The 14367-nt window shown below is 41.4% G+C and overlaps 4 protein-coding genes and 2 non-coding genes across 6 annotated transcripts; 2 read left to right on the top strand and 4 right to left on the bottom strand.

The window, feature by feature from the left end:
• Positions 1-5851: 5851 nt before the first annotated feature.
• LOC125576833 lies at positions 5852-5971 on the bottom strand. Its single transcript, XR_007315257.1, has one exon. It is a non-coding gene; the product is annotated as a U5 spliceosomal RNA (small nuclear RNA).
• Positions 5972-6829: 858 nt separating this feature from the next.
• Positions 6830-6948, bottom strand: LOC125576830. The gene has a single exon (XR_007315254.1). It is a non-coding gene; the product is annotated as a U5 spliceosomal RNA (small nuclear RNA).
• A 276-nt stretch (positions 6949-7224) lies between these two features.
• LOC125576314 (metalloendoproteinase 2-MMP-like) lies at positions 7225-9254 on the bottom strand. The gene has a single exon (XM_048736105.1). It carries the CDS (start codon positions 8591-8593, stop codon positions 7457-7459), a length of 1137 nt encoding a protein of 378 aa, XP_048592062.1. The 5' UTR covers positions 8594-9254; the 3' UTR covers positions 7225-7456.
• A 222-nt stretch (positions 9255-9476) lies between these two features.
• Positions 9477-10918, top strand: LOC125576316. The gene has a single exon (XM_048736109.1). It carries the CDS (start codon positions 10243-10245, stop codon positions 10903-10905), a length of 663 nt encoding a protein of 220 aa, XP_048592066.1. The 5' UTR covers positions 9477-10242; the 3' UTR covers positions 10906-10918.
• A 104-nt stretch (positions 10919-11022) lies between these two features.
• LOC106429542 lies at positions 11023-11673 on the top strand. Its single transcript, XM_013870295.2, has one exon. It carries the CDS (start codon positions 11023-11025, stop codon positions 11671-11673), a length of 651 nt encoding a protein of 216 aa, XP_013725749.2.
• A 390-nt stretch (positions 11674-12063) lies between these two features.
• BNAA07G28690D lies at positions 12064-14339 on the bottom strand. Its single transcript, XM_013870304.3, has 5 exons — positions 13860-14339; positions 13549-13689; positions 12776-13477; positions 12508-12708; positions 12064-12431 (listed from the first exon to the last, which is right to left on the bottom strand). Exons 1-5 carry the CDS (start codon positions 14172-14174, stop codon positions 12219-12221), a joined length of 1572 nt encoding a protein of 523 aa, XP_013725758.1. The 5' UTR covers positions 14175-14339; the 3' UTR covers positions 12064-12218.
• Between the last annotated feature and the right edge of the window lie 28 nt (positions 14340-14367).

Raw genomic sequence — 14367 nt, 5'->3', positions numbered from 1 at the left:
TCTTTTTACACTTACATAGTACATCTCTCTCTCCTTATACTACTAATAATATAGACTGATTATTGGTTGGTGATATACGTACGTGTTATGTAAAACCGAATTCTAACGTAGTTAACCCAAACATCTAAGGAAAATATGTAAGTAGGTTATATTGTGCATACATATTAGACCGTATAATATTAAGTATAAAATACGTATACAGAACGACACACATGTGAAACGAACCAACATGTATTAGGAGATGGTCCCATTAAGAGAGATCTCATGACTTCAAATCAAGAACTGGTCCAATTACAAAATGGACACGTAAATATGTACAAAGCTTAATCTCCATCCCTCTAATGGGTCTACACACAGCCTAGCATTTTTGTATTTTCTGCACTGTCTTTTTTATTTCTTTACTTTTTAAAACTTTGATATAATTCTTTTTCTTTTTATCAAAAATTTGATATAATTCTTTGATTTTTTTTTTAAAATCTCCCTGGAAAATTCTCGATTTTTCCAATGAATGAGTCTAGCTGGTTCCTTTGATTTTGCCACGACTAATCAAATCCGCATAATTTTTTTCCAAAAAGTGAGAAATAGAAGGAAAAAATACATAATATAACAATTATTGATGAAGTTCATAAAATAAAAAAATCTGGGGCCTTTGAAAGATGCTGTCTCACATATTCATACATCTTTCAATAAAATCCAATATACATGATTCCATATTGGTCAGGCATGCTAAATGTAAGCAAGCAGCATTTATGGTGTTGCATCAGGTTACGGCAGAATATTGATTACAGAAACTCAAGTACCCAAACTAGATACTATTAACTAATGGGCTTAATAGAATAAATTTTAACTTAATGGACTTTACTTAGGCCCGTTAAGGAACATTATGAAAAAGTGAGCAACGGGCTTTTGTGAAGACGCTTTATTAGCGATTCTGCAGTTTTCTTCTCCGGCGAATATATAAAGATAAAGTAAAACACAAGCATGAACGGAGCTTCGCACTGCAATTCCGTTTTGCTCCATTCTCATTATTGTTTCAAGTCATCGTGGTTCCGACGCTTCTTTTTCTATATGATTTCTTCTCCAGTCAACACATTATGATTTTATCAAAGATTTACTGAGACAAGTTTTTGAAGGAAAATAGCAGTAATCAAAGGCTACAACAATAATCGATCTACAATTATATTAGAACCAGAGTAATTTATTTAACTAGCTGTTGATGGGCCCACTCGAAAGCAGGACCCTCCAAACACAGGCGTATGCTGTTGGAAGTAGTAGCACCGAGAAGTGAGGAACAAGGAAGAAGCTGTTGTGTGGAACGAGTCTTGCGGTTCAAGTTATTTCATTTGTTTCAAATAAAGACCAATTGTTTCGGTCAAAGTAGTTGCAGCAGTAACTCTGTTTAGTTGCCTTATCTTTAGGATCTTTTGTTATTTGTAAAGGCTATATAAAGCCATCGTTTGCCATTGAATAAAGTATGCAAGTTTCCAGTATCTAAACAAAGAGCATTTGATCGTTACAAATTGGTATCAGAGCTCCGTTAGATATTAAAACTTGAGAAAGAAAATCAGTAAAAGAGAGAAGAGAGATGGGTGATGATAAAATGAAGCTACCTCAGTACGATGGTCATTGGGATCATTGGAGTGAAGTTATGGAGAACTTCTTCCGAGCCAAGGGACTATGGGATGTGATTGAGACGGGCTTTGAAGAACCAGGAATCACCACGGTTCTGACGGCAGAGCAGAGTGCGCAGCTCGAGAGTGCCAAGACAAATGATCACAAGGTGAAACATTACCTTTATCAAAGCATTGATAGGGTAACGTTCGAGCAGATCCTGGACAGGAGTTCCTCCAAGGTCATATGGGACTCAATGAAGTCGAAGTTTGGTGGGAACGCTCGAGTCAAGAGGTCATTGCTGCAGAAGCTGAGAAGAGACTTTGAGCTGCTAGAGATGAATGAAGCTGAGAGTGTAGAAGAGTACTTCACTCGAGTCTTGAGCGTAACCAATCAGATGAGAAGCAACGGTGAGGTGATGATGGACTCAAAGGTCGTTGAGAAAATCCTCAGAACACTCAGTGAGAAGTTCATGTATGTTGTGGTCTCGATAGAAGAATCAAAGGACACCGAGACCATATCCCTTGAAGAGTTGCAGAGCTCATTGATGGTACATGAGCAGAAGTTCAAGAAGGTAGACAAGGGTGATGATCATGTGTTAAAAGTAACACATGGCAGAGGCATGGAAACCAGAGGAAGAGGTTTCAATGGAAGAGCCAGAGGCCGAGGACGAGGCAGAACATTCAGAGATAAGAGCACTGTGGAATGTTACAAGTGTCACCGTCTTGGACATTTCAAAAGTGAGTGTCCAAAATGGGAGGAAGAAGAAGCAAATTATGCTGATGAGGAAGACGAGATGTTGTTGATGGCATATGTTGAAGAAGAGGCTGAAGAGGACATGGAGATGGCAATGGTGACACAGACGGAGGGACAAGAAGACAAGAGAAGAAAGTCTTGGTTCCTTGATTCAGGCTGCTCAAACCACATGAGTGGCGATCAAAGGCTGTTCACAGACCTGAACACAAACTTCAAGCACTCTGTCAAGCTAGGAAACGACAAGAGGCTAGAAGTTGTGGGCAAAGGAAACGTGAAGTTAGTGCTGAGTGGAGCAGCATACACGATCAGAGATGTATATTACATTCCTGAGCTCAAAAACAACTTGTTGAGTCTTGGACAACTGCAAGAGAAGGACGTGACCATCATCATACAGAGAGGTGTCTGCAAGATGTTCCATGAAGAGCGAGGACTGATCGCAGAGAGCAAGATGAGTAGGAACAGGATGTTCATGATAATTGATCAAGCTGGTGATAGAGAGATCATGCAACAGAGGTGTTTGCAGACAACCGCAGAAGACATGACAAAGATATGGCATGAACGCTACGGTCATCTCAGTTTCAGTGGCTTAAAGACACTGCAGAGCAAGGAAATGGTACGTGATCTCCCGTATTTTGATGCTCAACACTTCACGTGTACAGACTGTTTGGTGGGAAAGCAGTCAAGAAACCCCATTCCCAAGAAGAGTACATGGAGAGCCAAAGAAGTTCTGGAGCTAATACATTCTGATATCTGTGGTCCTATTAGTCCCATGACGGCAAGTGGAAAGAGATATGTCTTGTGTTTTATTGATGATCACAGCCGAAAAGGGTGGGCTTATTTCCTGAAAGAGAAATCAGAAGCGTTTGAGCACTTCAAGGTGTTCAAGAAACTGGTGGAAACTGAGACAAGCAAGAAGATAAGATGTTTGAGAACTGATCGTGGAGGAGAGTACACATCAAACGAGTTCTCAGAGTTCTGCAAGGAGGAAGGAGTGAGGCGACAACTAACCACTGCCTACACACCACAGCAAAACGGAGTGGCGGAGAGAAAGAACCGCACGGTAATGAACATGGTCTGATCCATGCTATCAATGAGAAAGGTACCAAAGACTTTCTGGGCTGAAGCTGTTAAGTGGACGTTCTACATCTTAAACAGATGTCCTACTCACTCTGTGAAAGATGTAACTCCACAAGAAGCATGGAGCAGCATCAAGCCAAGTGTGAAGCACCTAAGAGTCTGGGGAAGTCTAGCTCACGTCCACATTCCAGATGAAAAGCGTAGGAAGCTTGATGATAAGAGCATCATCTGCGTAATGTTTGGCTACTCTGATGAATCAAAGGGCTACAGGCTATACAACCCGACAACCAAGAAAATAATGGTGAGCAAGGATGTGGTATTTGAAGAAACAAAAGGCTGGAACTGGGAAGAAGATCAAGATGATCTCGAGGTTGAGCTGTCTTGGAATGATGATGATCATATTTGGGAAGAAAGCGATGGGGAAGCTGAAGAATGCAGAGAGCAAGTCAATGAAGAAGAGCGACCTGCAGAGATCACACAAGAGACAGAACAATCAGAAAGGACCAGGGAGGGCCGTGTGATAAGACCTCCTCGTTACCTGAACGATTACATCACTGGTAATGAAGCCGAGGAAGATGAAGATATTGTTAACATGGTGGAAGTGAACTCAACTGATCCGGTTACATTTGAAGAAGCAGAGAAGAGCCTCAAGTGGAGAGAAGCTATGGATGAGGAGATAAAAGCCATCGAGAGAAATGAAACTTGGGAGCTTACTGAACTACCAAGAGGAGCAAAGTGTATCGGAGTCAAGTGGATATACAAGACAAAGCTCAATGAAGTTGGAGAAGTAAGCAAGTACAAGGCTCGGCTGGTGGCAAAGGGATACTCTCAGGAACATGGCATCGACTACACTGAGGTATATGCTCCTGTGGCTCGAATGGACACTATAAGAACGATCATAGCCACAGCTGCAAGAAAGGGTTGGGACATCTATCAATTAGATGTTAAGTCAGCTTTCCTCCATGGGATTCTTGAAGAGGTCGTGCACATCCAGCAACCAAAGGGATACGAGGTCAGAGGTGAAGAAGAGAAAGTCTACAGACTACACAAGGCGCTGTATGGACTAAAGCAGGCACCAAGAGCCTGGTTCAGCCGCATTGAAGAGTACTTTGCCAAAGCAGGATTTGAGAAGTCAGAAAACGAAGAAACATTCTTCATCAAAGCAGACAAACATGGTAACTCTCTCTATGTCAGTGTATATGTCGATGATCTAATATACACAGGAGGTGACAAAGAGATGATTGAAGACTTCAAGCTTTCAATGAAGAAGGAGTTCGATATGACCGATCTTGGGAAGATGAGGTATTTTCTTGGGATAGAAGTCTTGCAGACATCATTTGGAATTCACATATCTCAAGCACAATACGCTCTTGAGGTGTTAAGGCGTTTCGACATGGAGAACAGCAACTCAGTAGGCAACCCAATTGTTCCGGGAAGTAAGCTGGATCTAGATGAGGGAGGAGAGCCAGTAGATGAGACTTACTATAAGCAAATAATAGGAAGTCTCATGTACATCACAATCACGAGACCAGACCTGCAATTCTCTGTAAGTTTACTGAGTCGCTATATGTCAAAACCTACAACACTTCATTTCCAAGCTGCTAAAAGAGTTTTGAGGTATTTAAGAGGCACGGTTGATTATGGCATTTGGTACAAGAGAGGAGGAACCGGAGAGCTAGCAGTCTACACTGATAGTGATTTTGCAGGTGATGTTGATAGTAGAAAGAGTACATCCGGTTACGTGTTTCTCATGGATGGAGCTGCAGTGGCTTGGCTTTCAAAGAAGCAACCGATAGTTACTCTTTCCACCACAGAAGCTGAGTATGTAGCTGCATCGGTGTGTGCGTGTCAAGTGATATGGTTCAAGAGGGTTCTTGAAGAGTTGGATTACGATGTAAATGGAAGCACTGTGATACTCTGTGACAACACATCAACCATCAAGCTCTCCAAGAATCCAGTCTTTCACGGGAGATGCAAGCACATTGGGGTGAGGTTTCATTTCTTAAGGGATCTGGTGAACAAGGGAGTCATAAGTCTGGAGCATTGTGGAACGGCTGAGCAGGTAGCTGACGTTTTCACTAAGGCATTGAAGCGGGAAACGTTTGAAGGTTTAAGGAGCAAGCTGGGGGTATGTTCAGTAACTGATAAGCTGAAACTCGTGAACCAAGTTTAGCTTAGGGAGGGTTTGTTGGAAGTAGTAGCACCGAGAAGTGAGGAACAAGGAAGAAGCTGTTGTGTGGAACGAGTCTTGCGGTTCAAGTTATTTCATTTGTTTCAAATAAAGACCAATTGTTTCGGTCAAAGTAGTTGCAGCAGTAACTCTGCTTAGTTGCCTTATCTTTAGGATCTTTTGTTATTTGTAAAGGCTATATAAAGCCATCGTTTGCCATTGAATAAAGTATGCAAGTTTCCAGTATCTAAACAAAGAGCATTTGATCGTTACATATGCCACTTAAGAGAGGAGAGCACACGGTATTCTTTAGTAAAAGGCGAAAGAATAGTTCGCTCTGTGCTCACCTCATGGCTGCGTGATTTTGAAGAGGTGAACGTGAGCTGTATATATAATGTAACGTCTGCTGCTACATACTCCCGGTTATCCGATGTGGGACTTGCACACGAAAGACCAAAAATCATGTTGGCCTTTGATGGGCCTTAAATATGTGATGTTATTGTAATGAAGTGAAGTTTCTGCATCTAGACTTATTTGTTTCTTCTTTTCCAACCAGATATGTAAACTGCATCAAGGTCAAGGAGTGGTTACAAGCAATGTAGCTGGAAGGTTACAATAGAGTCATTGTAATTGGTGACTCAAAGCTGGTCTGAAAACCAGGTTTGTTACGCTCGTACGGACATATTAGGCTACTCTTATAGTTCTGGAAAGCGAGAAGAACAAGGAACTCTTAGAGCTGCTGCACAACGAAGCTGTCGCAGAAACACGTTAGGGTGATGATGAACTTGATAGGGCTGGTGTTGAAGATATTGCTCAAGAGAATCATGAACCTCCGAATAGTTCAGTGTCATCCTCAGATGAGCAACGTATAGATAGAATCCGAAAGCTGGAGTTGACTCTATAGAACAACCAAAAACAAACCAAGTAGAATCCATTCATAGACGTTTATCTTAGGAATGCATCACTGATGAACATGCTGAAGCAAAACTTGGGTAGAATCCTTTGGACCATTTTCTTTACTTTTTTATTATAGATACGCCGAAACAGAGAGATTCGGGTTTGTTCCGTTAACACAGCACTCATCATTTTGATACATTACAACAACTTATGCACCAAGTTGTCAACGAACTTCTACATCTTTCATCACTCCACTTTCAAAACAAGTTACACAGAAACTGAAGTAGCAGCTATGAAAAATTTCAACTAGCTATTGTTGGGCCCACTCGAAAGCAGGACCCTCCAAAAATAGGCGTATGCCACTTAAAAATGGAGAGCACACGGTATTCTTTAGTAAAAGGCGAAAGAATAGTTCGCTTTGTGCTCACCACATGGCTGCGTGCTTTTCAATATGCTGAACGAGAGCTCAATTTATATCGTAACTTCTTGTGCTAGTTACTACCATTTATCCGATGTGGGAAATTGAAATGCAGTGGGACCAAGAAGGCGCTCGGTACTGATTTAAAAATCTTATTGGGCTTTCATGGGATAAAATCACGTTATTGTAACGAAGTGAAGTTTGTGCACAAAACTTATTTGCTTCTTCTTTTTCCAATCAGATTTGAAAACTGAAAAAGGTTACGATAAAGTTGCCGTCATTGGTGATGTCTTACTTAATTCAACGCTATTCTATTATGTAAATGAAAACTAATCAGAAACAAAGGAAACAATAACACACGAGAATCAACATCGATAGGAAATATGTGAATAGAAAAACTATAGAGGAACCAATGTCTGAATATTTGTGTAACTTCCCCATCTTTTGTAATAAAAAGGTTAAAGAGATGAGGTAAAAACAAAATCAATCTAAATAAGTGAAGTAAAAGTAAAAGTAAAATAATTAATCTACGGTAATAACCACAAGAACAATCCGACGGTTGATAAGAAAAGACTTAAACTCGATGAACCGTCGATTCTCGCGGCGGCACCAAAGCTACCAGTATCTCGTTCCCGAGTGGTGGCGGCCGGCGGAGACGTGCCGTTAAAATTAGGATTAGCACCGTACAAGTACTGGATCCCTTCCACGTCATCACTCGTCAAGTCAACTTTACGTTTCCCCGTCGTGATCGTCGGATACATGATCGACTCCTCCACAGAGGAATGTCCCAAACCAAGAAGATGACCGATCTCGTGAACCGCCACCGACTCAAGATCAACCGCCGCCGTCACGGAGAGGAAACTGTCGAGGTCTCCGGAGACAACCCAGTTCTCGTCAGCGTCGAGATGGAACTTCCCGCTCGGAGGCGAGAAAGCGTGAGCCAGCGTGCCCAACACGCCGTCGAAAGGCTCCCCGTCGCCGTGGTCGCCGGTGTAGAATCCGATCGTGATGTCGGAGGTCGTGAAAGACTCGATGTTCGTGAAGTTTAAAGCCGTAACCTCCGACCAACGTCCGAACGCGCGCGCGAACACGCCCTTGACCTCGTCGGTCAACGGGTTTCTCGGGTCGAAGGCGTAGGTCAAGTCGCGGCGGTCTCTTGGCCACCGTGGCTCTCCGGGGAAAAGCGTGTAGTGTTTGACCGTGTGCAAACGAGGTACCTTGCCGCCGGGGGAGAAGTTGACTTCGAAAGTCTTTCTTCTCCCGTTGTGCATCAGCGACGTACCGTTGACCACGTCGGGGTTGCCGCAACGCGGAACCACGATGTGTTTGATGGTTAACGCGTCGAGCTCTCCGGTTACGTTTAACCGGAAATTCTTTTGGTAAAGTTCAACGGCGTTTTTTAAGATGTCATCGAAATCATCTGTGAAGTTGCCTGAATACGTTTCGGGTATGTAACCAAAACGTTGGAAGTATTTTTTTATGCGGAAGAGGCCGTCCACGTTTTGGCCGTGGTGACAGCCGGTGAAATTGGAGAAGGCGTCCCAGAAAACGCGTGTGGTGTTACGTAGAGAGGGTGGAATGGCGGTGGTGTTGGGGAAGAACCAGGCGGAGACGGGAGAAATGATTAGGAATAACGATAAGAACCCTGAAACGCAAAACCTCATGGTGGTTTTTGAATCAGAGGTATGCCAGCCAAAAACGAAAATGGAGGGATAATATTAGGATTATAGGAGAGAATCTAAAAACAGGTAATGCCGTTTTTATATTTAAGATAATTGAGAGAGTTTGAGGTCAGCTGCTGCGTTTGCGTTTTGTTTTGGCGGGTGAGGGGCCGTTGGGAATCGTTTGCGTGTCTGCCAAATTTCTGAATTTTAATATTTTCATGTTTGAGAAGTGATGAATGATTCCAATGGAAGCATCTATTATATTGTCTTAGTCACGTTGAAACTTCGCAGAGGGTCATCAAGAGAGAAGACTCCTGTGCCACAGAAAGACTTCGGTCCGGTTAGGTTAAGGATGGAGATAACCGGTTTGAGGGAAAAGTCAAGTTGGCCAAGTCAAACAAAGGGGTTTAGCTAGTTTTTGTTTTTAAGTTTCAAGTGGGAGTTGGTTTGGTCGGAAAAGTCATCAGCGAGTCTTTGTCCGACGCGTTTTAACGACGTCATCCAAGTCTGCTGTTACAATCTTGTACATTCGTTAAGTGGTAACAACATATGATTCCAATGCTTCACATCAATACCTTTTGTAAGGTTGGGTCCATATTCTGTTTCCATTTGTTATATCTGATTTTAAAACATTGTTTTAGTATATCTTGACGAGTAGATAGAACATTTTAAAATCTCTTTTCAAATTTTAAGTTCTTAACGCAGGCTTTACAAACAAAGAGGTTCGACTTCTAATTAGATCAAGCTATTGCTTATCTTCTGTTGGAAAATTCTGTCAATTCAAGCTATCTCCTGAAACTCTCATTCTGGCTATGTACGTGTATGGCTTCGTTGACTTGGCGATTGGATAAAACACTGAAACTATAACATCTTTCATTTGTTTATGCCTTACGACTAATAACTACTATTAGGGCATTTCCATCCCTATTCCATTTTTTCCTCTAAAATGAAGTAAAAGTGAATATGTAGTAAGTAATACTCCAACCCAACTCCATATCTCACTCCATAAATAAAATTTACTCCATAAATGGAGTAATCTGTTTTTTGTTTGTTCATCACTCCATTATGGAGTAGAAAATTGAGTAGGGTTGGAGTAATTTTACTTCATTTTCACTTTTACTCAATTTTGAAGAAAAAAATGGAGTTATACATTGGAAATGCTCTTAATGTCTACTCTAATAGAACTATAAAAAAACGAAACAAAACCAAAGAACATTCTTTAACATGCAAGAAAACGTCTATAGGAAAGACAGAGCAATTTGGAAAACGTTCAGTAAAAAACTACTTTTGGTCTTTTTGAGATTTTACTCATTTATATTCAAGAAACATTAGACCTTGTGTTTTTTTTTTAATTGAGAGTTATAGTAGTTCTCAAGGAGGTTCGTTGAACATGCAGACGCGGATATGCATCCACTAAGCACATTAACTCCTTTGCGTTTTGTATTCCAAATTCAAAAGCTTTTCCCGAGGTTCACTCATTTCATTTACTGTTTGACAAGAAACCTCTTGAGATTCTTTAACCTCTGGTTCTTCAATATATAGAGGCAAATCCTCTTGATTTCTTTAGAACGTGTTTCCCCCACATTAGTAAATTATAAGTCTCTCCTCTTCCACATTTGGTCTCTCTACTCGTTTTCCTTTTATTTCCAATGGCTAATGGTGTAAAGTTCAGCTTGAAACTTCTCATTGATGAGAAGAGAAACAAAGTTGTTTTGGCTGAGGCTGAGCAGGATTTTGTTGATGTCCTCCTCAGTCTTTTGACTCTCCCAATGGGTATAATCGCTGGCTTGCTGAAGGATCACAATACAATCCTAGATTGTTATAGAAACCTTAACAAAAGTGTTTCAGAAATGGACATTCGTCATTTTGAGAATGATGCTTTCAAGAGTTTGTTGCTGTCTCCCAAGAGTAGTAAGGATATCCATCGCAAGAGGCTCAAGCTGAACATGAGTTATACTAGTCCAACCGAGTTCTTTGTGTGCCCAAGTTTTTTCAAGAGTGCTTCATGCGGAAGCAGGGCATACAGCAATTTCAGGACAATATGTAGCTGTGGAGCTTTGATGGATCTTCAGGTTCTTGTCCCAGAAGAAGAACAAGTTGAAAAGGTGATAGGAGATGTTGCAGATGGAGTGTTTGTAAATTGCCGATCCTCTTTCATCATTACAGATGATTTAAAAGTGATACCGAACTCTATTGGTGATCTCATAAACGTTCTTAAAGATCTAGGGTACACTGGTTATAATGATCTGCAGGAAACCCTAATTGATGTAGAGTTTGAAGAGGTAACTTTTTGTTTTTTCTTTTCTGTATAATTGTTGCTTAATAGGTCCTAATTCAATAATCTTTTATGGATATAGGTGGTGAGTCTACTAGGATGTTTATTCACTTCAGAAGCTCCCTTGACAAGCGTATTCCTCAAAAAAACTTGCATGACAAGTATGAGGATGCATGAAATGTTGTCTCCACCTAAGCTGAAAAAAGGGAACGCAAATCCAGGCGGAGCGTGTTCTGTGAAAGTTTTTGTTAGAAAGATTGACAGCAAGATTATTTACGCTGAGTGCAATGAAGACTTCATTGACTCTCTTCTCACCTTTCTCGTCCACCCTCTTGAGATGGCTTGCTCATTGTCTAATGACAATACCATTTTTGGATGTGTTGGAAACTTGTGTAGAAGTCAGTGTAGAGGAGCAGCTTCCACAAGTTGTAACCTTCCTGATTTTTATATTTGTAGCACCAACAATCTGCTTGATTATGCTCACTATTATTCACTGACATATGAATGTTGGATTCCTCACAAAGAATACTTGAGTCGCAAAGTCGCTAGGTACATTGATAGGTCTCTCTCCAAAAGTGGCAACATTGTGAGTATGTATCCAAAAGTGAATCCTGGAAGTTCATTAAGTTGTGGGAGTGGGTTTATGAAGAGAAAAACGAAGTTCGTCGTGTCTGATGATCTTACTATAACTCCTACGAATTCATCTTCAACCATTGGCTTGTTAAGGAAGATGAAGGTAAACATCAATGATCTCGAGGAGTTTCAGATCAGCATTTCCAAAGCAGAGGTATGCTTTTACTATTAAATCACATACTTTAACTTTTTCTTCTTTGGTATATCCATCTTGCATCAGTTACAACTCTTTAATTTTTCTCATGCCTGCAGCTCATTAGCATTCTTAGAGCTTCATTGGTCTCCTCATCTGCATTGACCGATGGTCTCTCATATTTGCTCGTCAAGAAACCAAAGATAGAGACTTGAACTCCACCCAAGCGATTTATGTTTTCTGATGTTCTTGTGGCTTCTAGGGTTTTCTTTTGTGCTTGTTGCTCTTCTTTTCTCTATGCATTTCATTTTATGATTCAGAATACTCTTTATCGAATTATCTTTTAGCATCACTCCTTATTTCCAAATTATGGTTCGATCAAACACAAGTTGAAACTAATACTTTGCTGTTGCAAATAAGAAAGCATTATTGGTTAACATATCATCACATATTCACATAAAACAGTTCACAAACGTTGTTTGTTTCCCCCTACAGCTTAAAGGGCAACACTTAACAATAAATAAATAAAACATAAAGTAGACAAAACACAAACAGAGAGACAAACATGTTATGATTAGTCTTTCCTAACACTTAGAAGGCCTCTCATAATCAGGAGGCAAAGAAGGGCAATTCTCGTTCATGTTTGGATAAGGATCAATGGTATTATAACCAGGTAACTCCATTCTGAATTCACCCAGAATCTGACAGAACTCAAGCTTCCCTTTCTCCGTGTTACACCAACTCGGTAGCCTCGTCTGATTATCCTCAAACAACCTCAGAGTATACGCATCTCGAATCTGAAACAAACAAAAGAAACAACACTAAGAGACTGATGTTAAATGGAAAAGAAAAAGGCAGGTGAAGAAGACTCACAGTGAATTCAGTGACTTGAATATGATCAGCGAGAGGACCAAACACACCAGCAGCTTTGTACATAGCAAGGATGAAAGCAACGCATGTTGTTGACTTCCCGTCGCTGTATACCCACTCATCCTGTTCAGGGATGGTGAGTAGCTCATCAAATGACATTCCACGCCTCGCTGTTTCTTCAAGAATCCCATACAAATCCAGCTCCTGCTAAAAGCATTAACTTGTTAGCTATCCTATTCAGAAGAGTAGGAGAAAGTACTTTAATGTATACCTCAGTACCGAGCCGTTTATTGAGTGCCTCGTTCCACATATTAGCAGCATATGCAGGTTGTACACGAGTCCACATAGACATGACAGAAATAACCAAGTGAGCATCAAGGGGAGGAGGGTAGTTATCGGCAAGAGTATCGATCCAGCTGAATATCATGTTGTGATATCCATAAGGTTTGCCCAACATGCTCCGTGCATACTCCCACGCAGCAGTATTATTAAACTTTGCTCGTACATCAGGATGCAAAGGAAGCAAAGCCACTTGCGGATTTGAACTATCCTTCAACGTTAGTTCCCACCATTCATCCCAAGGAATCACAACAATGATCTCTTCACCCTTCTCGTTCTCATGACCAGATTCACCAACCCAAAGCCTCCCCACATCATCCTTCAAACAAACAGCAGTATGACCAGCAAAAGCACCGGTCACCCATTTCTCCAAAGTCTCAAACCCACCCCACCTTCCTCTAATCTTCGACACCGCCAAGAAATCTCCGGAATGCACATCTTCCGGATTGATCACAGACCGCCAAGGCTGAGGCCGCTTCTCGAACGTGGCGCCCATATGCTTCGTCAAGAAAGCCAAGTTCGCGTTCTGCCCCCAACCCGTGTTGGAGAAGAGAGGCAACACATCGATCAAAGAAAGCAACGTCCCTAGCATCCCTGACGGCATCAGAAACACTGAAACTCCATGCTCCTTCACCTAAACATTCATAAATTAATCATCAACACAGGGGCCATCTTAAAGAAGAAGTAATCAAAAACCCTTCTTACATAATCCAACTCAGCCGTCTCTTCCCAAGAGCCAAAGCTCAAAGTATGTTCTCTAGCAGAGAAATAGTAATCCCATGTGATCCTATAAGGCGTTGCAAAGACATAAAGGTCCATACACGTCAAGCTATGCGCCTCAGATGTCTGCACAAAAAAGTTCCGACCAAAGATTGAAACTTTACAGAAAAGAACCAAACAAACAACCTTGACATGTCTGCACAAATTCAAATTCCGACCAAAGATTGAAACTTTTTTTTATTTTGTGCTAATTCTCTAGCCAAAGATTGAAACTTTTTACAGAAAAAGAACCAAACCTTGAGATGGAGAAGGCCACCTCCAAGACCAGGCTCATCGCGATCGCTAACGGTGATGTCGAGACGAGCCTCGTTGCCTTTAAAGCACGCGCCTTTCCACTCAAGAGAGGCGTTGTTGTTCGGAGTAACGGACCCGACGAAGACCGGCAGCAAATCCACGGCGCTGTGGAAGCTGTTCAGGACGGGCCACGAGACTTGACGTGGCAGCATCGGGAGGACATCGTTGACGCTGAAGGGGACTTTTAGGGATTGACCCAGGTCAACGGAGAAAGCTAACCCTAGAAGAAGGTATATGAGGTTTCGAGTTAGAGACATTCAAATCAATTAGTGGTTTTGAAACAAAAGGTTTTTGGTGGTGTTAAGGTTGAAGATGATGATCCATTCTTGGTTTCAACCTTTTCTCTCTCTCTGTTGTTTCTGAGAATTGGACTTTGGGGAGGTTAAGAGATTAAAGCTGATCTGGGATGATGATGAAATAGTCTTTTCTTAGTATTTTTTTTTTAAAGAT

Source organism: Brassica napus, chromosome A7 (assembly GCF_020379485.1).
Source record: "Brassica napus cultivar Da-Ae chromosome A7, Da-Ae, whole genome shotgun sequence".
NCBI lineage: Eukaryota > Viridiplantae > Streptophyta > Magnoliopsida > Brassicales > Brassicaceae > Brassica > Brassica napus.
The sequence above is the reverse complement of the archived record's forward strand: the minus strand, read 5'-3'. Positions and strand labels throughout refer to the sequence as shown.